The 24810-nt window shown below is 37.1% G+C and overlaps 2 protein-coding genes across 2 annotated transcripts; both read right to left on the reverse strand.

Moving 5' to 3' along the window:
- Window positions 1-2732: 2732 nt before the first annotated feature.
- Window positions 2733-4593, reverse strand: LOC149243249 (CBL-interacting protein kinase 5-like). Its single transcript, XM_089367778.1, has one exon. The coding sequence runs from the start codon at window positions 4415-4417 to the stop codon at window positions 3146-3148; it is 1272 nt and encodes a 423-aa protein (XP_089223904.1). The 5' UTR covers window positions 4418-4593; the 3' UTR covers window positions 2733-3145.
- A 16827-nt stretch (window positions 4594-21420) lies between these two features.
- On the reverse strand, window positions 21421-23185 carry LOC149243250 (CBL-interacting protein kinase 5-like). The gene has a single exon (XM_089367779.1). It carries the CDS (start codon window positions 23006-23008, stop codon window positions 21737-21739), a length of 1272 nt encoding a protein of 423 aa, XP_089223905.1. The 5' UTR covers window positions 23009-23185; the 3' UTR covers window positions 21421-21736.
- Window positions 23186-24810: the final 1625 nt, after the last annotated feature.

The following is a 24810-nucleotide window of genomic DNA, read 5'->3' on the forward strand; positions in this document are numbered from 1 at the left end:
TTTTCGGCCTCTTGGGTGGCTAAATCAACCTCTGCGTATTTTTGGCCACCCAGAAAACACGTAGTCCCTTCCTTTGCGTGGCTGGGTGAGCTGTGAATCACTGCTGGAAACTCCTGCAATCTCTGTGGAACAACCTCCCTAGGGCGGGCACGAATGGTCCCCTGAAGTAGAGGTTGAATCTTCCCTGCGGAAGACTTGTGGCTAAATAGCCAGTAGACTCACTAAGCAACAAAGTGTACAAGAGTGAGTTTGTTTGTCAAATATTTAGAATGAAAACAAAATGAGAGTTGATCTCTCTTTATAGCTCCTTGGGCCCCTCCATCCACCCACTCGATTTTCTCTCCAATCATATCGAATGGTTAATTCGAACTCCTATGTGGGTGGCCCCCACATTCCACTATGAGCTAAATAAGGTCGATTTGGCCCCTAAGTCCCTAAGTTGAAAGTGTGGGGCCCTCTTCCTTAGTAAAAAATGTGCAAAATTGTGTAGCAGCACCCTGCTACTAATGTGTTTGAGAAGGGAGATGACACCATAGTTGGTCTCCTTGCATGTTTGTTGGTTTCGTGGGTTTGTACTTGGATTTTATAGCCAGGCCTCGCATTAGATTTTGGGAGGTATCAGTGGCCTGCGAAAGGTATCATCTTTGTGCTTTGATGTTATGGGTTCTGGAAGCTACACCAGAGATGGTTGGTGGGCCTCTTGGATTTACCTCTCAAACCACATCTTGCTTCTTGGTGCTAAGGCTTATTCTAGAAAGTTATAGGCTTTAACTAAACTATGGTCTGCCCTTCATATTGCTTGGAGACGTGCCAATTCTGCGTGTCATTGTAGGTTCCATTGCGGTTGTTTGGGTGACTTCTCTAGTGGTCTTTGGGGCTTCACTATCACATATCTTTTGCATTGGGGCTCATGGCTGATCGAGGCCTCTCATGGGTTAAAGGGGTTGTCTAGTTGTTGCAATAAAGGCATGTTCTCTGAGGGTTGAGACTCTCAAGGGTGGGTGGTGAAGATGCCTCCCCAACGTGATAGGGCTTTTCAAGGATTGGGCGAAAGGAGAATTCAGGGTCAACAACAACACCATGAAGATAGGCATGGAGAAACAATAGGCCCTCCCATAATGAAAGACTGTGGTAGTGCAATTCGGCAGCTAGGTGATGCACTGGACTAACTCAACCAACATTAGCAAGATGATCACAGTAACACGATGGATTTTAAAAATCATATCCAACACAACTTGTGGGAGATGCATGATAGACTTGTCAACCTATGGAGAGGGCAACGATGAATCTAGGAACAACTTGACCAGTTGGAAACTTGGTTTGCTCACATGGAGGGGCACGCGCATTGTGGATTTAAACCTCTGTCACCCCTTGATCGGGTTCAGATCATCAGGCTTCAGTAAACTCTGATGATGTCTAATATATGTTTGTTGTCTTTTTTTTTTTTTTGGGGGGGGGGGGGGGGTTTGACATTTTTTCATGTAAACTTAAGTAAAACATTGCCATTTTGACAATTCTCTATGTATATAGGCATGCTACTATTGCCCAATAAATTTAATAAAAATAAAGCCAACATAATTTTGAGAAGAATCACAATATGACATAATATTTTGAATTAATAAAAAAAACTTGATTTACCAAAATAAATTAATATATAAATTAAAAACACACATATATGATATTCCATAAAAGTAAATCTATAATATCTATTATTAATTAAATTAAATTTTTGTAACTTTTATTTCAAAATAATTACAATTATCAACCTAATAAAGAAAAATGAGTATATTTTCAAACCATATATTTATAAAGAGATTGACATAAAAATACACAGAGAATTCACATAAAATATTATTAGATGCATAGTTTGTACAATTTTATTTTTTAAATTAGCATGTTTTGCCTGTGTTAATTGGGTCATTAATGGCAAGCTAAATGAGTGTATACCAAACTAAAAAAAGCAAGTTGATCTTGTTGCAAACAGATTCTACCTCTGGAGGAAAAGTTGAATTGAAATCTTGCTAAAATTTGAGGGGTGAACAAAATTTTACATGATCACGTTTTATTTATCTAGAAAAAATTAGTCACAAGTTTTTTTCTCATTTTAAACGAGATTGCTTGAACATCTGGATTAATATTAAGAAATTTTTAAATAAAAAAAATAAATTAACATATTATAAGTACGGGATAAGCAGAGTATGGAAATTTATTAATATTGGAGATTATAAAAAATTTTAAAATAACAAAAAAAATTAATATATTATAAGTATGTGATAAGTAGGGTAGGCAGAATTATTAATATGGGAGATTATAAAAAAAAAAATAGAAATTAAAAATATTTAACTAAAAATAAAAAAATGGTTTTGCTGAAAATATGTAAGAGTGAAATTCAAAACTAGGATTTGGAAAGCTATATATAAAAATGTAATGAATTTAGATATATTGTTTATTATCTTATAAAGCACATATTATGTTAAAGTTTTGTAAACCAAATCAAATAAAATAATTTAACTTTATAATAAATGAACTTCATTCTGAAGAAAATAAAATAAATTACCAAATTGTCACTTAAACAAAACATTCATATCCACAACTTTAACAAAAAAAGTGGTTGAACAAAAAAATGTGGAAGTTTTCAGGAGAAAGAAAGAAGAAAATATAAACATATAAACAAAAATTCATAAATTTTCTCTGCGATGCCAACTAAACGACACCCGGAAGAAAATTTATTTTATTATTAATTTATATAAAATGTAAACTTCATATTTATTTTAAATTAAAAGTCAATGAATTATCAATGGAGGAGTCGCTTTTCAAGAGAGTCTGTTTTTCAAAAGATGCCCTGGTTCCAAAATTCAAACCATTTAAGGTTCAACGTTCTGTCCCCAAGGACCTACCCCATCCAGGAATCTCTAGGGAAACATTCGAAAGTTCAAACAATTTAAGGTTCAACTTTGTCTGTGCGAAGGACCTGCACCATTCGGGGATCCCTCCGAATTAAGGTTAATGAACAATGAGTTTTGAACCATGTCATTCGGAGAATTCCCAGTTCGATGTCAGGCAATGTCCAAGACACCATCCCTGTGTAATAAGAACTGCACCAGGTGAACTGCTAGACCATAGCTCAGACGATATAGGTTATGATCTATTCACTATTGCCATCCCATATCCAGACAATGTCTTTGAGACCCCGTCTCAGCTCTTGGCTGCACAGCTCACTGTACTCGAGCGTATCTCCCCCGCCCTTGTGAAGCTGAACGATGAAAAGCGAGGGCGTCATTTCAAAAATCTCGGCATCGATACACAAACCACCCCTCAACCCCAGCTCCGGACCCTGGAGCTTTATCTTGCAATCCTCGGTCTTCTTGACGCTGAATCTCAACCCTTTGGCGATTTCCTCCAGTTTTGATATTATGGTCGACGCCGGTTGAATTGATGTGAACCACAACTCCTGCTTCACGATCTTCTCCTCGAACATCCCCGACAGATTGAACGCCGACGACAGCGAGATTATGTCGAAGGCGTTGAAGCGGGGCGGCTTCGGAACAAAGAACGCCGACTCGACATCGTCAAGGAGGCCAACATCGACATTTTCGGCTTGTGGGGGTTTGAAGCCCTGCCGGAACCAGGGGACCTCCATGAGCTGCGGAACAGTGACCCTCGTCTGGGGATTGTGGTCCAGGAGTCGGAAGACGAGCCGCCGGAGGTCGGAGGAGAACCAGGGCGGGTACTTGAAGTCGCCCTTGAAGATTTTCTTATACAGTGCCATCAGATTCGCGTCCTGGAATGGCAAGTAACCTGCTCTGAGCACGAACAGTATGATCCCACAAGACCAGATGTCGGCCTTTGCACCGTCGTAGCCCTTCATCGTTATGATCTCCGGGGCCACGTACGCCGGCGTGCCGCACGCTGTGTGGAGAAGGCCGTCTTGTCTAAATTGCTCCGGCAGTGCGCTGAGCCCAAAGTCGCAGACCTTCATGTCCCCGTTCTCGTCTAACAACAAGTTCTCCGGCTTCAGATCCCGGTGGTACACGCCCTGGCTGTGGCAGAAATTCACCGCGCTGATCAATTGTTGAAAATACTTCCTCGCCTCCTCTTCTTTCAATTTCCCCTTGTTGGCAACCCTCTTGAAGAGCTCGCCGCCCTTAACGTACTCCATGACGATGTAAATCTTGGACTTGCTCGCCATGACTTCGTAAAGCCGAACGATGTTAGGGTGTCGGACCAATCTCATGACGGAGATTTCTCGTTTAATCTGATTGATCATCCCGCCCTTGAGGATTTTTTCTTTATCCATTACCTTAATGGCGACCTTCTCGCTGGTTTTGAGATTTCTACCAAGGTAGACCTTGGCAAACGTCCCTTCCCCCAACAGGCGCCCTAATTCATATTTCTCCATCAGAATATGAGGCTTCATCTCAATCTCGAGACTAAAATAAAAAAATCCGTGCGGATAAAAGCTGCTGCTCAGGCGTCTTCGCTATGTAAGGCATGTGAAGTTGCTCTCCGCATCTGTTCCATCGCGCGTGGCGTAGCCCGGATGTGTTCCGGTCGAGCCCGGCATAGCCTGCGTGCAGGAGCTCTGATAGCCTGTATTTTATAATGGAAGACAAGTCGCTAGTATAAACCTTTTAGATCCACTTAATATTCGGGGAAAAGCGTAAGTGTGGACGAATCCAAAAGTCATGGTCAGTGGAATTAGGTGAGGGAGGGAGAGACAACCTATCATCTTGCGCTCTTTCAATAACTTTACCGCGATGTCTACCGAGGCCATAATTTCGCCTTATGGTGTAATTTTTTGTTAGGATTCGCTTTGATGGTGAAATTTTTGTTCGGATTTGGTGAAAAATATTTGAAGAAATTTAATGTGGGCTTGTTTGACTTACTTTTTAGAGTGTTGTCACAATCAAAAACCTTTGTGTATCCAAAATCTTTTCTGAAGTTTGACAATTACCACAAGATTTCCAAAAATTATATATATTTTTTAAATATAGTTAAAGTTTCCATTACTGTCCGAGCTAAATTGTGACCTCATTGATATAACGGTTGAATTTACGGCAGAGATGCTTCATGTCTTTGTGTGCCGTGATTCATGCCACCTCGATTTCCTTGCTGTATTCGTCCATCCGGTATACATAAAATCTCTCCAAGTAACTTGTTTGCCCGGCTTTCCTTTATGAGAATTACCCACGTTGGTGCGGATGTGGTGGCTTGTGAAGAGTTGGCATCGTGCTTAAACATTTTACCTTATCGGGTAATATATTGTTGTAACCTTGGGCAATACTTAATGTTGTTTCATTTTATGTTGTCTTTCTTTTTGAAGATTAGTTTTTTTTAATATAATAATGAAATATTTTATTTATTAAAAACTTGAATTATGCTTTAGTTTTATCTGAAAAATTATTCATTTTATTATTTTTATATATTAATTAATTAGAATATTATTAATATTAAATTATGTGGTGTATCTCATTTTAATTTACGCTTTATTTTATTTTATTTTAAATATAAATATAAATATAGATTAAACATTAATTAGTTTTATTATATTTTTGTTCACATGACATGTAAAAATGTAACTTGTTTCTGTTTTTACTTAATCGCATGCATCATGACATTAGAATTGGGTAACCTGTTTTTGTTTTTACTTAGTCGCATGCATCACGACATTGGGATTCGAAACTTTTTGTGTTGACTTCTAGAAGCTTGAACACGTGGTGAAATGTTTTGCCTATTCAATTTCTATTTTTTAAGGCTTGAAGAGGTTAGAAGTTCATGACTTTAGAATTTGAAAGCTTTTAGTGTTGACTTCTAACGGCTTAAACACGTGGCGAATGGGTTGCCCATTTCATTTTGAAAACATGTAGTGAATGGTTTGCCCATTTAAGTTTTAAGGTTTTCAAGAGGTTAGAAGTTTAAGACAACTTCAAGAACTTAGAAGTTTCGAGACCAATTAATCTAGAAAAGGATGAAATGTAAGATGAGAAGTGTGCGGTTGTTTATAATTATGAGAGACAAAGTGAATAAATTTATTTGGGAGTTCGTGAAAGTTTTAATAATTAATTAAGGTAAAATTTTTCTATAATAATTTGCAGTTATAATAATTTTATTATTATTAAATATAAAGGTTTATTTTATAGTTTAATATGAGAACGATGTGAAATTTTGTTTGTATTCAAGATGTAGTGTTTTATATATATCTATATATATATATATAATTAAGAAATAATGTCAACTATAATGAAAATAAAAAACAAATATAACTTAATCTTATTTTAATTGTGCTATGTTGGTTTTTGTTATAAACAAAATATTTTTATATCCATATGAAATATGATAATAATAATTGAAAACAAGAAAAACAAATAAAGTTCATATTGTTTATATTTGAACAAGATATGTAAATAAACTATTTTACTATCCACACTAACTAATTTATTTTAAAATCAACTTTAGAATTATATATATATATATAAAATATTTCAATGTGAAAAGAGAAGAAGTAATTGAAAGTAAAAAGATTCAATTTCCTTATAATAGTAATAAGGAGGAGACATGCAATTAATTCAATTCTTAATATAAAATTAATATGTGACATTTAAAAAATATTAATAGTAATTGAAAAATCATCATAAATAAAATATTTCAATATATAAAATTAAGTAATTTGAAATATGTTTAAAAATATATTAATAGAAAAAATAAAACCTTTAATATGGACAATATAATCCATAAATAAAATATCTCAATGTTCATGTTAACTAAATTATTTCAATGTCAACAATTTACATATTATATATTATTTAAAATAATAATAATAATGTCTATATATTATATAAAGTAATTGAAAAATTAAACTCTTATTGTTATAGCATTTCAACTACCATTATTTTACATTTTGACTTTAAATCCCAATTCCACTCCAATCTTCAATCTCAACGTTGGTGTTTAGGCCATCGAAAACTTTATGTGAATTCGAGGATAGAACACCGACGAGTCACTATACTCTTGTTGCATCAAACAAATATCCACATTCTAGGCCTAACCTCACAAGTCCACTTGATGTCATCAGTCGGTGTTAATTCACTAGTCGGAGGTCAAAACTTACAATAATCCCTGTCGAAATACACCAAGGCTTGACTTTGTTGACTGAGTTTGACTCGATTTCCATGTCCCATTTGTGTTAAAGGCCCACAGGCCCAACTAGATTGCCCCCCCCCCGACGTTGGGGTCAAATTCTTCTCACTCACCTTAAAATCAATGACGCCCAACTACTTAAAGGCCTTACTAGGTCCCTACCAAGTCGGGCTCGGGGTTTGCTCCTAGTCCCGACTACATTGAATGAGGGCTCAAATGCTTCAACGCCTTTCTCAGTCTATACACACTTTCCTTTTGGCCAATAGTCCACATTTCTTTGTGTGAACTTCCCTAATCCAAACTCTAGATGCGACTCAACCCTCTTTTCTATTCTTCATACTGACATTCTCAACCTCTCTGATTAAGGTTCTTCTATTGGTAGCTAAAATTTGGACAAACATGATAATAACAAATACAGATAGGGTTTGAGGCACACAAAAAAACAAGAATACACCGATTCTGACACATAAGAATACTTTTATTAAAACAAAAATGATTACATACGACCTCTTAGGCCTGACCCAAAGTTGCCTTAGCCGCTTCCCTAGTGCTGATATTTTCAAGGATTGGGAACCCCCTGATATCTTGCAGGCTACCTATTCAAAACAAAAACCCTACCAAAATGAGGAATCTTGTGCTCTGCCATAACAGGCTTACAAATATTTCGTTAAAATATACAAAAAGATGAGAAAATCATGTCCTTTGTTGCAAAGTACTACGAGCTGTTGGCTTAGGCTGGGTTGATCCAAGTTCAAAGTGTTGTAACATAATTTGGTTTTGATAAGTTAGTATATTAGTAAAAAATAATTTTAAAATGTCAAGTTAGGATATGGATGCAAAAGAAAGAAAAGTTAAAATGTTAAGCCAATTTAATGTTTTATAGGCATCCATATCAATAAAATGATAGGGGTTAGCTACCCTAAACAAAGAAGGCAAGAGAAAGATAAAATGTTAGGAAAGAAAAAAGAAAAGAAAGGCTTCATTTCATATTTTTATAAATGTAAAGGCTACTAATCAAAATGCGCCACATTAGAAAATGTCAAATTATGTTAATATATAATTAGTTTCTTAATCAGGATTAATTCTTTGATTATAAACTTTGGCATTTCAATTATATTATAACGCACAAATTTGATTTGACCCCAACAATAAATGACAAAAAGTCTTGTTGCATTTGAATAACGAAGGTGCATGATCCAACGATTGATCTACTCCCCACCCAGATCAACGACGGGGAGAGATTTTGCACCCCCCACCACTATTTCACGTTAATGCGGGGGGGGAGTTTGTTTCCGCAAAGTGGTTTCATGTCGGACTCCCCGACCTTACGTGTCGCCCTCACATCTCTCTGCACCCCCCCCCACACAAAACCACAAACAACTCCCTACCCCCCGCAAACCACTCGTGGTTTTCTCTGCCAACGAATCTTTCACCCCGCTAAAAGGTCGTTATCCCTCCACTAATCCTGACCTTACATCTCACCTATCCATTGCTTATTTCTCCCGTCTGTTACCTCTTTACACGCTTGTCCCCCTCGTTCAGCATACCATTGTATCCATCTGTTGCAGTCCCTCTCCCTTGCATTTAAAGCTGCTACGGTTACCAGCAAAACCGTTACTCCCTCACGTACCTTATAAATAAAATGAAACCGCCCCCTTTGTCATTTTCTTCTGATTATTCTCAAATTGTTTTTAGGTTTACAGTGTTGTAGAACTTCTTTCCTTTTGCTCAGTCTGTCATTTATAATCATTTTGCTTCCTGTCTGCCACCATGGCCCCAAAAGCAAAATCTAAGAAGCAGACCACAGAGGAGAGTGTCGTTGCCTCGACCCATCCTGACCTTGACCATATCCCGATTGTTGATTCACTGTTGAAAGTTGTAGAAGCCAAGTGTGAGTTTGATTTTTATGAACTAAACTTGTGGCTTAAACAGAATTGTCTTGACCAACAAGATCCAATTAGGTTTTGGGAGTCCCTGTTGCCTTTTTACAGTTTCCCAAAGACACATGAATTTCCTGATCTTATACCTGGTGTCAAGCCAAGTATGACCCTGTGAAAAGGGCACTCATGGCTCAGAATGGAGACATTCTAATAACCATTTATCCTCAAACTATAAATGAAATGCTCTTGGTTCCTCAAATTGACTCCTTGACTCAATTCTCACCAGCAACACTTATGGATCTGTACCATAAGTTAACTTTCCCACAGAGAGCCCAAATATTTGAAATATTTTTGCTTGAGGATGTAGAATTGCCAAAAAGAAATCCACCTTATTCATCTGCCATGTTTCCTAAAGCCTCTAGACATTGCATTTCCCTTCTTTCCTATCTATTAGGATACCCTGATGACCAATCTGTTGATGAAGTAATCCTTGGTTTCCTATCCATTTTCAATAAAGACCAACAACCAGCTTTCATGTATAATTACAGCCAATTCTTGGCTGATAATATACATGAGCAATTCATGAACTTCACTGTGCAGGGAGTGTTCAATTACAACTCTGTAATTGTTCACATGCTTCTTTTTCAACAAGGCTATCAGTTACCAATTAAAATCAGTAAGCCGGATGAACAAGGAGTGAATCAATCAATGATTCACTGGATATAAATGGTCAGCGCAACTTCTAGCAGCTCATCATTCGCAGAATTTGTGGAGGCATTTATACATCCAGTGGTACAACTCCTTAACAGTCAGATAGAGCCAAACATTGGGAATGAGATTAAAAGGATCGTACACTTAAGTGAATAAACCAAAACTGGTGGCTGGTATTTATACTAGAACTACATTGAAATAAGAATATATGGTTGTAAAATTGCACCATACAAGCTGCCTAAATATGTTCCTATGATAATATTTTCTCTAGAATATATCAGGCAGATGATTCACATGGATGAGCTACATTTTGTACCAGGTAAAAGAAAGTCTCAGTTCAAGCTCAAAGCACAGATTGGGTCATTTATTTGCAACACCAGATCAGTTGGTGTTGAGGCAGATGTATTATTGAAGAATATAAATTTCCAGCCTAGTTTCACTTGGTCCAATGATCCTTTTGGCATCATTTCTACCTTAAGGGTTAGTTTCAAGATGACTCCGTACAAGCATACTCCAAGGACATAAATTGAGAAATTTATGAATCAAGAAACATGGATTGATGGGACCCTTCAAGAAGCAGATGAGCAGGTTGTGTCTACTCCCATTTATCAGACTCCAGTTGCTTAGAGTAAGCAACAGGAAAGGCTCAGAGAAAAAACTTCATCCACTGAAGATGTTTAGAAGGATTCATTTTTCAGCAGAAGAAACCTAAAGTTAGCATGATCACATCAACAAAAGAGACTCCACCAGTCATTATTGATCTTGGAGATCCAGAAGTGTTTACATCAGCAGGAGATAGTACTTCAACCACTCCTCACATAGTTAGTGCTTCAACTACTCCTCCTACAACTTCACTTACCAGAGAACCTCTAGAAATTATTCAGTCAATAGGAACCAACACTTCGGATGATTCAAACTTATTTTCAAGGTTCCTAGAAATAAAGCACAAAAATGAGACTTTAAAGTCCAATGTGTACAGTCAGTTTTGGAAGCAAACTTCCACCTCCCAACATAGGCTCCTTCCTTCTTTTGATAGCGAAAAGGGCAGAATGCAAATTTCTTTCTTACAAGCCCAGATTCCATTCCCTAAATCACCATTTGATTACAAGAAGACTCTGTTTTCATTTGACACTAGTCAAATCCATCCAATTGACTAGATGGACATGCATATGCAAATTAGTGAGATGTTGTTTTCTACTATGACAACCATAACCATGTCTCTTTCTAAACTCAGGACTGCTCTATCAAATGTTAAGTCCCAGCTTAAGTTAGAAAAGATCTCCTCTCTAGCTAAAGACAATAAGATAAGATCACTAGAGGATTTTGTGATTAAAGTGGGATATGATCCCAAGGATGTAAAAGATGAATAACTACTTCTTAAGAAGAAAGATGCAGACATTGATGCATTGAATAAATAGTTGAAGTTGCCTTCAACAAAGGATCCCCTAACCAAGGATATGGCAACAACTAAACAACAAAAGGAGGATATGCTCAAGCTTATTATTGAGTAGAATATATAGTTAAACAATACGGAAGAACATATTGAAGAGCTATTGAAGGAGAAGGAAACAACATAATTTGCCATAGTTCCCATTAAAACAGTCCCAATAGCAGTTGCAGGTACAAAGCCTAGTTCCTCATCTACAGCCATTGACTCTACTTCAACAACAGCTGACCCAACGAGATTAGCATAGGAACTATCAATCCAGAAGCAAGAAAACCAGAAGCTACTTCAGAAATTTCAAAATTTGGAATTGTAGAATGTACAAAACGATACTAAGTATCTAAAAGAATGCAGTAGACTCACAAATTAGAGCTTAAAATCCAGAAGTTAGAGAGTGAGTCACTAATGGCAGATACTTTGGTTCATGACAAGGAGAGTATTTAGACAAAAATTAGACAATATATGACAGATGTATGGCCATCCATACAAATTATTTTTGAGCAGCAGGAACTCATCACTAGGTGGAGAGCAGTGATTGAAGAAAAAAGAATAGCCTTGAATACCAAGCCAACAGAAGCCACATATATGATCAAGGTTTTGAATTCAAAGATCAAAGAGGAATTAGAAGAAATAAACATCTCTAACATAACAACCACCATTTTAGAGATAAAAAAGGCATTACAGAAAAGGAATTTTATCAATCAATTGGAAACTAAGTGTTGAACCCTGGAGATTTTTGTCAAGAGATTTCATTCCAAATTTAATGTTTTAAATCAGAAAGGATTTCCAAGATTAGTAGGTTTAAATAATTAGTTGATTAGATTAGATGATTATTGCAAGGATTTATATGCTATTGCTATAGACAGAGCCAAATTTGCAGGAGTGAAAGGATAGATAACAGGGAGGGCTTTCCTAGAAGCCTTGGAATATGATTTAACCATCTTACATGAAATCAAGCACTTGTTTCTCACCAAGCCTAATTTCAAAAGATATACAGAGGTGGATGAAAAATTTAGTAAGATGGTAAATGTAGAAATCCCAAGTGAACAAAAATGGGATCATTTATGTGAAACAATTGAGTAATTCCTCATTATGATAGAAGGACAAATTATAAGTGTTTTCAGGCCTAATCTTCAACAAATTCCAAAAGAATAGAGCCACCTCTTCAACAGTTTTTTGGTTCCTATTATATTGTTCTATTTTTGTAATTTTGTACTATTTTGGTATTCTATTCCAAATAGATTGTAGATCTTTTGCAAAATTTTGTATAAATAACTCCTCCTTTGAGTTATTAAGGGTTGAACCCTTGAACAAGTTATCAAGCAGATTTGTACTAAGCTGGAGCATTTTTGAAATGATAAAATATTTTGTATTTGCCTCATATGGTTTGTCTTTAAGTGAGTTGTATTTCATCTTGTTTATTCGTTATGTCTTCTTCATATAAATTAAGTATTTTTTAGTTATCTAATTTAAAATTTAATTGAATTTCAGTCTCATTTTGGATCCTCTCTAAATTTGTAATTTAAAAAAAGAGATAAATTTATAGAACTATTTGTTATTGTAAATTCCTCTTTGAGTATAAATTGCACTAGATCTCTATGATAGTTTGGTCATATTTTGTTGTTTAAGAAAACATTGTTTTCTTAATTTCTGCTTATAAATAATTAAATATTTAGTTTGAATATCAAATCAATTATACCTCTCCATACTCTACTTCTCCATCACAATAAAATCAAACTAACCATGTGCAGTTAAAGAACAACCTTTCATTTTATCAAAAAGTTGTCTAAGTTTAAAGCCCCTATTTATAAATAGTTCACTAGTCATCCAATCACTCAAAACAAAAAACCATTATAGATGCTTTGGCATAACTAATTGACCTTAGGTTATCTCAAATGACAACATCAGATTGGCATCGTTGCTGGCGAGCGAAGGATTGAAATCTAAATGTTCCCTAGGGAAACGATTTTTCCTTTTCTTTAAGGTGAATAAAGGATAAGGATATAGGTCAAAATCTTTCACTTGGTGATTCCACTGGTCCAAGCTGGCTCCTTTTAAGCATACTAGATCACGTTCTAATTCTGAGATTGTTAACCCTCTATGAAATCCAGAAAGACTTATTAGGGGAGCCTCTTTAAGGAGAAGACATAGAACCCATTCTTCTTCTTCGGCTTTACACCCTGAAGACATCTCATCTGTAGATCCTTTTTCATTTGTGCCATCTCATCCTCATTGGACTGAACTACCTCCTAGGGTTTTTGAACTACATTCCTGAGGAGTAGATATTCCATCAGCCTTTTTAATACAATCACTTGAGTCATATCAAGTCCCATCCATTCCTATCAAATCACCTTCATCTGAGGAATAATTGGGTTTACATTGACTTGAATTCAAGCCTACAAACATCATTTTTCCAACTCCTTATTCTATTCCATCAACCTCTACTAATTTTTAAGAGACAATTTTTGGATCCTTGAATCCATAACCATACTAGAGGTCCACAAACCCCAATCCTCTTTGTCTGTCACTGTGATATGTTGCTAGTTGTTGGGACCCCTTTGTGCCACGTCTTTGCCTCCTATAGGTATCCAATAGGTAGGCACTGAGCATCAAGAACCCATGCCGCAAATATCTATTTGTTTTATGCCTGCCAAATCACACAACGAGATATGCTATCCCAACTCCTGATGATGTGCTTGGGTACTGCCAGAAGCCTAGGCATCATCCTACCAACAAGAACTATTTTCCTTCGCACCTCAGGCTCCCCTAACGCCTCAAGCTGTCCAACTGAAAAAGCACCACGTAACTCCCTCTCGGTCACCTCCCCAAGTGTGAACCTAGGGGTGGAACATATGCTACCTCGACAATCAAAAATGCGATCCCTAAGTCTGTAACCGTCAACTCGTGCACCTACCAAGTGTCTCAACTGGAGAGTCTCCTCTTGGCCCATGACACGTGGTGTCTCATCCAAGTGCTTAGGGTGAGTCCCCCATGCCCTGCTACCTGAATGGAGAGAGTCAAAGTGAAACAACCAAACTCTCTTCGATTGTAAGCAACACTGGAGGATCATGGGTGGGTATGTCCCAAAGAGTATGATCAAGAGTCTACTGAAATGCTCAAGAGTAATCCTATAGGCAACCTTCTCTCCGCCTTGGATTTGCTGATAACTCCCTCGAGGCCCTGCCTCCACTAAACATGGTGTCCCCAAATACTCGACAATGTCTTCATCGATCCTAGGTGAGTTGCGTCTAATGGTACACCTGCTATCCCCGTCCATAAGTCTCCCTTGAGGTAAAGCTCCAAGAGCCCATTACACTGCATCATGTGTCACTGCACACCACCAAGTACCGCCGCACTCCATGAAATGCCACTGTATGCCACAACCTACCCCTGTACACCACTGGATACCCCCGACTATGGTTATACCATCATGTACCCTCCTGTGTCTTGCCTGTGTCACTGCACCTATCACTCCCCGCACGTCCTCAATGCGATGCGAGTCACTCCTCCTACCCCACAGTGTAAACCGACATGCTATGGTATACCACCATGTATCTCCATGCTCCTCGCTGCATAGTTTTGCACACCATTGGGTGATATGGCCTAGAATTGGCTCTGTATGCATCATACCACATCCTTCTATATAATGTTGAATGCTATGACCTAACTCTGTGTATTCTTGTGTACCACTGCCTACTATCATACCACCCTATAACATATGGTATCCAGCATGTGCCAAAGTGTCCGCCACTCTGATGGTGACCCCACCATGACAAGCATCATGTCTCCTAGTCCATCCTGGTGGACCTGAGCACCCTAACTCCACTCCTGCTAGGGGAATATCTCTAATCGTCTGTGACCCTTGAGTCCTAAACCTCAATGGGAGAACATCGTCTCCATACAATATCCGTTTTGGTGGCCTAACCATGCCACCTCCTTGAACCGACTCCTGCCAGAGAATGTTAATCATCCTGCGCCCCCATGCGCAACCAACATGCCAAAACAACCAATGGATTATGCTCACAAACAACCTTGCCACTAGCATCAACTGGAGCTTCCCTAAGGAATGTATGCACTCAGGCATTTGGTTGACTACCTCCTCAATGCCATAGCCATCCCGCATGTCTGATATTAGATAGGAAGCCTCGCTTGGATCCCATTGATCTTTAATCCGAACTACGAAAATCACCATGAGTCTAGCCCATTGCACCTGGTATCAACTCAGAATCTCACGCCATCCAACCCCAAGAGAGGGATTGAATACATAAACTCTAGCACATAGAACAAACCCGACAGGAGGATGTTGCACCTTATGCAACTCTCACCATCTCATCCCACTACCCAGGTCAACACATGAGATCTGACTAGGTAGCTCTGTCTCTCTCTCTCCAATGGGTAAAGGTGACCCAACAGTGCTGCTAACCTCGTCATCCCCTTTGGTATGTCTAGACAACTCCACCTCTCTCAATCCAAGGTGTAAATATGGGTTGATAGCGTTGGAGATCCTGTCAGTGTGCCTCTGAAGTGAACTATGCTGAAATCCCAACGTGTGGTCTCTATGTTGCCCCTCATCAATGGCTAGCCCAAGGGATGGCTGCACATCCTCCTCCATCACGGGCTCGACATGAGCCTTCGACTGCTCCTCCATAGACAACCCAATATGCATGATATGCTCACTATTCAGCTATAAGTGACTGTCGTCTGGAAACTCTGTCATAGATCTGGAGGCCTCTGTACCTATCGGCTCCTCAACAACAGTGGAGCTATTGTCTGACACCTCACCGACCTGTGGTGGATTGTTATCACCTGAGAACTCAGTCACAACCCTGAATACCTAATTAATGGATGACGCCTCATCAATGGGTGTATGCTCAGCTATCTCTTTGCCAACCATGGCCCCTTCAACTACTCTTTCATCTTTTTTCTTAATACTTCTTATCATCCTTGCAAAATCCCACTGAATCTCTATTGGTTTGTGCATGCCCCTTAGTTCACAGAATTCCCAGAAAGAGAGGGATGTCTGAATGCCATGACCCAATGATTGGTATGCCATCTAGTTTTCCCCCAATAACTCCACGTCCATTGCAATCATGTCAAGATTCCCAACTGAGGAATGAATGAATTTCTTCCCCACATCAATCATCATTTGTTGTATCCTCACCACCTCATTCTAGGTGACCGCCATGTTGTTTGATTCTAAACTTTCCTAAAGATTGGGCCAAGATTATGGTTCTGATACCACGTTAACGTTCCTATACAGGAATTTAGGTGATAAACCAATTAAACAAACAGTGCAACAGTGGAAAATTAAAAACATTTAGCAAACACCCATGAAACACTGTAATATTAGAACTACTGAGCCATATATTATGAAATATGAGAGCATGAGTACAATATATAAATGGAGTAGTGCACCTGGGCTTGTCTTAAGGACAAGCTAGACCAAACCCAAGCTAGACCAAGCTGGGCATTGGACCATGAAATGGAGGGAGTAGTAATGCCTTAGCTAACCTAACTAGTGACCAAATTTTTTATTTGAAGGCCTACTAAAACATAAAAAATTGACAAAAGACCCTAACAAAAACTTTGAAAGAGCACATTTGATCACTAGTGACTGACAGGACTGACAGAAACTAACAAAATCCCTTTGAACCAAGTTTGATGTCAAAGTGTACCTTGGGTTTCCAGCACTATGCTATCTAGTGCAAGATATATTTTTCAGTGGGCTAGATCCCAATGAATTTATAGATTAGGCCCTGATGGATGAATTATATATTGTAATTTAATATTTCCGTAGGAAAATGGATTCATATAATCAGTGACGATTTTTCAATGTATTTGTTGGTGTTTCTTTGTGCAGGGGTCGCAAGATTTTCTCGATCCATGCATTATGTTGCATGACTAGTTGTTTTGGCATTACATGTATCAGTCTTGGTAGAGAGTAACAGGTTCGAGGATTGTCTAGAGTCTGAAACATCAGACGAGTCAGAGTTGTAGGGGAGGATGGAGGGGCTAGGGGTCCCTCCTCCTAGGGCCGACATTTCGTTAAGGTTTTCTATCAAGAGATGGATTTAGGGTAGCGCTAAGAGGGAGAACATGGATCAAGGTTCAAAGGTAGAAGGCCTTGACTTAGTCGTAGAGCTCATTCAAAGAGCTGAGACCAGATATGTCTACATGAATTTTCACAACCATAATACAATTAAAGTATAATCCTATTTTAACTTCTTCTTAGTATTAATTATAAAAAATATATATATATAAACTATAAATAATTAGTATAAAATAAAATAAACACTTATTTATACACTTTACGTTGTTAATTTTAAAAAATAAAAATAAAAAATAATTAAATTATAATCTTATTTTAACTTGTTGAATTGAGGCTTTTGTGATCCATATCAAGTTTGAGAGAAATTTTTCGGTGTAAATCACAAGATATATCATTTGTCGACATGTTTCGAACCAACCAGTGTGGTTCATCGTCAGGTTCAACTTGTCCTGACGATGAACCACACTGGTTGGTTCGAAACACGTCGACAAATGATATATCTTGTGATTTACGCCGAAAAATTTCTCGCAAACTTATTTTAACTTCTTATTACTATTAATTATAAAACAATAATATATCAATTAAACACACACACAAGCACACACATATATATTTAAAATAATAAGTAACAATATTTTTAATCATGGAGACTTAGTCTCACTTTACCATGAAGATTCTTAACATGTAAACAGAATTTGCTACAATAAGATGGGCCAATACCATGGATTACTAATACCATATGTCCAAAAAACAAAAACTATTAGGATCAATAAAGTGAGAGAATTTGTTGTGACTATTGCAGTGGCCCAAACAAACAAATTTACCTAGAGTCTTTTTGTATTTTTTCCTTTAAATAGGCTATATTCCAAATGAAAACCATGGGAAAATACCATGGGTTTCCATAAACCTAAAGCTCAAAAATTGTTAGTAAGTCAAGTTTACATGTACTACCTAAACAATCCCCCCTTAAACTTGACTCTGGGATATTATCTTGGTCTCAATCACTCTGTGGAAGTCCATATAAAAATGTTATCGTCTATCGAGTACTTTGGTAACTAGTTGTTGCATCCACTAGTTATATAGGACACATCAACCATCTCACATTCTTACATTTCCCCCTCAAGATGGGATATCAATACACTAGCCACCCTGGTAATTATCCAAGTGGACTATTTCATAAATCGATAACTCAATGTGCCACTACACCACATGTATTCCACTTACCGTCTTTGATGGACTTTTCTTTGACTTTGCTTTGTCAAGATTAGGAAAACTGCTTGTTTAACTTGTTTTTTTTCTTATTTCAAACCCCCTTATCAAAAACTTGATTGTGTTGCTACACAATGCTACCTATTACCTACTACCTCTTGGATTTGCTTCATTCTTGGGTTCTCATTTTCTTGTTTGTAAACACAACCATGCCTCCTAATAACAATCTTCTAAGGGTTTTATTGTGACCACATCCATGACCTCCAAGCCATCGTTGGAAGTCCCAGTATATGCTCCTTCATGTGGCCACAATGATGCGTGACTTGCATCTATCATAATGTTAGATCCTTTAGATCATGAACCTTGTCTCCTCCTCTAGTCAAGCTTTCGCATTGTGTTTCTAGGTTGTCTCTGCGTATCTTGGTTTCCCTAGTGACATGGGAAATTTTATTCTTCATTTCTTTTCCATATTTCTTGAATAAATCTGGCCATTCATAACCATGCTTTGATCAACACACAACTTTGATTACTAGTTGTTAGGATCAAGAAATGAAGAGAAGTGGTGGTGTCTAAAGCCACCTTTGCTTGGGATCCCAATTGCCGAGAAGAAGAAATTTACTTGGAGTCTTCCACCTTTAAATAGGTTATATTCCACATGATAATATGGGTCAATACCATTGGATATCATAACCCTAGAGCTACAAAACCACCAGTGGAGTCAAGTTTAATTGAACTACCCTAACAATGTTCCTATGACATATGTTTATAAGACCTTTTGTTTTAAATTAATTAGTTTAATTAAAAAAAAAAGATTAAAATGCATAACTACTTTTAAGATAAACTTTAACTTTTATTTCGTCACTATTATTAAAAATATTCTAAAATATTCTATGAAAAATAAATTCTTAATAATTAAATTAACACACCAAAAACATTGCTCAAAATAAATACATCTCTCAATATAAAAATAAATATAAAATATTTTTAAATATAAAATAAAATTTCAATATCAAAATTAAATAATACACTTAAATGATCAAATTTTTTGAGGTTTAGATTTGCAATTTTTTTAGACTGTGATAAATTTAATTTAAATTTAATTGAATTTAGATTAACTTAAAATATATTATTTATTTATTTATTTTTAATTTTATTTTCATTTTTAAAATGAAAATATTTAACCTAATATAATCTTACATACTATAATCTTACACACTAGAATAAAAAGGCCCTTCTTCTCCACACAATAATCTTTTCTAACTATGTTAATAATTATAAGTCTTAATAACACTATATTTATTAGAATTAACATTCTAATTATAAGCCTTAATAACACTATATTTATTAGAATTAACACTCTATATTTATTAGAATGTTATATATATCCTATTTATTTTTGAAAAAAATCGCACTTATAAGCACATTTCCAAATGATGTATCATTGGACATCTTTATATTAGAATGTCATATTCGTACATATGTCTCTAATTTAAAAAATTAGTAATTATATTGTGTTTTTTTTTTCAAATTAAGTTTGTTCAATCATTCTGAGTGGTTCATATTGTAATCTTTTTAATGATGAATTTAGATTATATTATGATTTTGCAAAATAATAATTCACATTGATATTATCTAAAACTATGTTCAGTCAAATTCCGAGTGGTGATTATTGTGATTATTTTGTCGAATAGGGAATTAGACACACATCATAGCTCAAGGTATATTTAATTAATTTCTGAAGCACAGAAACAACGACAAATATGCGGCAAAAATATTCACACCTATAGGTGTTGGATAAACAATTATTCCAACACTTAACTCATTAAATGCTCAGTTGTCTCGGAGCTCTTAGAGGCTTAGCTCTTAGAGGCTTTAATTCGCTTCTTGAAGAAACCATCACCACCAACACCAACAGTTTAGGCGACTGAGAAGATTCGTCACTGTGTATAAAAACCCCTTTTTGGTAATTAAATGGTCAAGTTGTGTTTAGTATGTGTGTTCTTTGATTTGGTATCAGAGCAAGGTGAGAGTGTGTCTTTGTTGTCTGTGAAGGATCAGTTTGAGAAATCGTTGTGTGAGCTCTTGAGACACTTACGTGTTGAGAGTTTTTTGTTGCAAGTGGTGCCGCTGTGAGAATTTTGTTGCGGCTAGAACTGTTGAGAACGTGAAAGTGTGTGTTGGTAAAGTGTTGTTCCGTAGAGACTGCACACAGAGATTGGGAGAGTCGGTTGTGTGTGAGTTTGAGAAATCACATTATTGCAGAAAGAGTGTGTTGGTGCGGAGGACAATCAGGGATTCATGAGGCTTGTTGGACGGAGCCATTTGTTGTCAAGAAAAAGAGCTAAGGATTTCCAAGGAGGAGTTGTGAGGTGTTAGTAAGAGGGGGTGTATTGTCCAGAGAGTGAAGTTTGTGTTCGACTAAGAAAAGGAGGCATGCGTTTCTGCTAGTATAAGAATTTTGTGGCATATATTTCCTTTGAAAATCATTTTATATGGTTGTGAAGATTGCAAAAGATTGCAGTATATTTTTTTTGTTAAAAGAGAAGATGATAGCCTATGGCATATTTCTGGTTATTGATAGAAAATGAAAACATGTTCTGAGAACCATCGTTCTAGTTATAAACATGTTCTTTTTGGACTAATTCTCTAAGGCAGTTAAGGAAGGAACGATTCATTGTTTTTACAATAATTTTTTTCAAATATTGAAGTAATGTATGGTTATATCATGCTTTGTGCTTTGTGATTATGGAGTAAAATAATATATATAAATAAAAATAAATAAAAAAGGGTGTTGTTAAGGAGTAAGTAAAATTAGTTTAAAAAAGCATGTTATTATTTGTGATTAAGGAGTAAGGAAATTAATTTTTCTCTGCGATGCCAACTAAACGACAACCGGAAGAAATTTATTTTAATATTAATTTATATAAAATGTAAACTTCATATTTATTTTAAATTAAAAGTCAATGATTTACCAATAAAGGAGTCGCTTTTTAAGAGAGTCTGTTTTTCAAAAGATGCCCAGGTTCGAAAATTCAAACCATTTAAGGTTCAACGTTCTGTCCCCAAGGACCTACCCCATCCATCCAGGAAAGTTCAAACAATTTAAGGTTCAACTTTGTCTGTGCGAAGGACCTGCACCATTCGGGGATCCCTCCGAATTAAGGTTAATGAACAATGAGTATTGAACCATGTCATTCGGAAAATTCCCAGTTCGATGTCAGGCAATGTCCAAGACACCATCCCTGTGTAATAAGAACTGCAACAGGTGAACTGCTAGACCATAGCTCAGACGATATAGGTTATGATCTATTCACTATTGCCATCCCATATCGAGACAATGTCTTTGAGACCCCTTCTCAGCTCTTGGCTGCACAGCTTACTGTACTCCAGCGTATCTCCCCCGCCCTTGTGAAGCTGAACGATGAAAAGCGAGGGCGTCATTTCAAAAATCTCGGCATCGATACACAAACGACCCCTCAACCCCAGCTCCGGACCCTGGAGCTTTATCTTGCAATCCTCGGTCTTCTTGACGCTGAATCTCAACCCTTTGGCGATTTCCTCCAGTTTTGATATTATGGTCGACGCCGGTTGAATTGATGTGAACCACAACTCCTGCTTCACGATCTTCTCCTCGAACATCCCCGACAGATTGAACGCCGACGACAGCGAGATTATGTCGAAGGCGTTGAAGCGGGGCGGCTTCGGAACAAAGAACGCCGACTCGACATCGTCAAGGAGGCCAACATCGACATTTTCGGCTTGTGGGGGTTTGAAGCCCTGCCGGAACCAGGGGACCTCCATGAGCTGCGGAACGGTGATCCTCGTCTGGGGATTGTGGTCCAGCAGTCGGAAGACGAGCCGCCTGAGGTCGGAGGAGAACCAGGGCGGGTACTTGAAGTCGCCCTTGTAGATTTTCTTATACAGTGCCATCAGATTCGCGTCCTGGAATGGCAAGTAACCTGCTCTGAGCACGAACAGTATGATCCCACAAGACCAGATGTCGGCCTTTGCACCGTCGTAGCCCTTCATCGTTATGATCTCCGGGGCCACGTACGCCGGCGTGCCGCACGCTGTGTGGAGAAGGCCGTCTTGTCTAAATTGCTCCGGCAGTGCGCTGAGCCCAAAGTCGCAGACCTTCATGTCCCCGTTCTCGTCTAACAACAAGTTCTCGGGCTTCAGATCCCGGTGGTACACGCCCTGGCTGTGGCAGAAATTCACCGCGCTGATCAATTGTTGAAAATACTTCCTCGCCTCCTCTTCTTTCAATTTCCCCTTGTTGGCAACCCTCTTGAAGAGCTCGCCGCCCTTAACGTAATCCATGACGATGTAAATCTTGGACTTGCTCGCCATGACTTCGTAAAGCCGCACGATGTTGGGGTGTCGGACCAATCTCATGACGGAGATTTCTCGTTTAATCTGATTGATCATCCCGCCCTTGAGGATTTTTTCTTTATCCATTACCTTAATGACGACCTTCTCGCTGGTTTTGAGATTTCTACCTTGGTAGACCTTGGCAAACGTCCCTTCCCCCAACAGGCGCCCTAATTCATATTTCTCCATCAGAATATTAGGCTTCATCTCAATCTCGAGACTAAAATAAAAAAATCCGTGCGGATTAAAGCTGCTGCTCAGGCGTCTTCGCTATATAAGGCATATGAAGTTGCTCTCCGCATCTGTTCCATTGCGTGTGGCGTAGCCCGGATGTGTTCCGGTCGAGCCCGGCATAGCCTGCGTGCAGGAGCTCTGATAGCCTGTATTTTATAATGGAAGAGAAGTCGCTAGTATAAACCTTTTAGATCCTCTTAATATTCGGGGAAAAGCGTAAGTGTGGACGGATTCAAAAGTCATGGTCAATGGAATTAGGTGAGGGAGGGAGAGACAACCTATCATCTTGCGCTCTTTCAATAAACTTACCGCAATGTCTACCGAGGCCATAATTTCGCCTTATGGTGTAATTTTTTTGTTAGGATTCGCTTTGATGGTGAAATTTTTGTTCGGATTTGGTGAAAAATATTTGAAGAAATTTAATGTGGGCTTGTTTGAATTACTTTTTAGAGTGTTTTCACAATCAAAAACCTTTGTGTATCCAAAATCTTTTCTGAAGTTTGACCATTACAACAAGATTTCCAAAAATTATATATATTTTTAAATATTGTTAAAATTTCCATTACTTTCCGAGCTAAATTGTGACCTCATTGATATAGCGGTTGAATTTACGGCAGAGATACTTCATGTCTTTGTGTTGTGATGCCACCTGTCTTTCTATCGATTTCCTTGCTGTATTCGTCCATCCCGTATACATAAAATCTCTCCAAGTAACTTGTTTGCCCGGCTTTCCTTCATCAGAATTACCAACGTTGGTGCGGATGTGGTGTCTTGGGAAGAGTTGGCATCGTGGTTAAACACTTTACCTTGTCGGGCAATATATTGTTGTAACCTTGGGCAATACTTAATGTTGTTTCATTTTATGTTGTCTTTCTTTTTGGAAATTAGTTTTTTTTTAATATATTAATGAAATATTTTATTTATTAAAAAATTAAATTATACTTTAGTTTTATTTGGAAAATTATTCATTTTATTATTTTTATATGTTAATTAATTAAAATATTAATAATATTAAATTATGTCGTGTATCTCATTTTAATTTACGCAATATTTTATTTTAAATTTTAAATTTAAATATAGATTAAACATTAATTAGTTTTATTATATTTTTGTTCACATTACATGTAAAAATGTAACTTGTTTCTGTTTTTACTTAATCGCATGCATCATGGCATTAGAATTCGGTAACCTGTTTTTGTTTTTACTTAGTCGCATGAATCACGACATTGGGATTCGAAACTTTTTGTGTTGACTTCTAGAAGCTTGAACACGTGGTGAAATGTTTTGCCTATTCAATTTCTATTTTTTAACGCTGGAAGAGGTTAGAAGTTCATGACTTTAGAATTTAAAAGCTTTTAGTGTTGACTTCTAACGGCTTAAACACGTGGCGAATGGGTTGGCCATTTAATTTTGAAAACATGTAGTGAATGGTTTGCCCATTTAAGTTTTAAGGTTTTCGAGAGGTTAGAAGTTTAAGACAACTTCAAGAACTTAGAAGTTTCGAGACCAATTAATCTAGAAAAGGATGAAATGTAAGATGAGAAGTGTGGGGTTGTTTATAATTATGAGAGATAGATTGAATAAATTTATTTGGGAGTTCGTGAAAGTTTTAATAATTAATTAAGGTAAAAATTTTCTATAATAATTTGCAGTTATAATAATTTTATTATTATTAAATATAAAGGTTTATTCTATAGTTTAATATGAGAACGATGTGTAATTTCGTTTGTATTAAGATGTAGTGTTATATATATATATATATATATATATATATA

The sequence above is a fragment of the Pinus tabuliformis genome, chromosome 8 (assembly GCF_031772625.1).
Source record: "Pinus tabuliformis cultivar Carrire ecotype Pingquan chromosome 8, CPIR1, whole genome shotgun sequence".
NCBI lineage: Eukaryota > Viridiplantae > Streptophyta > Pinopsida > Pinales > Pinaceae > Pinus > Pinus tabuliformis.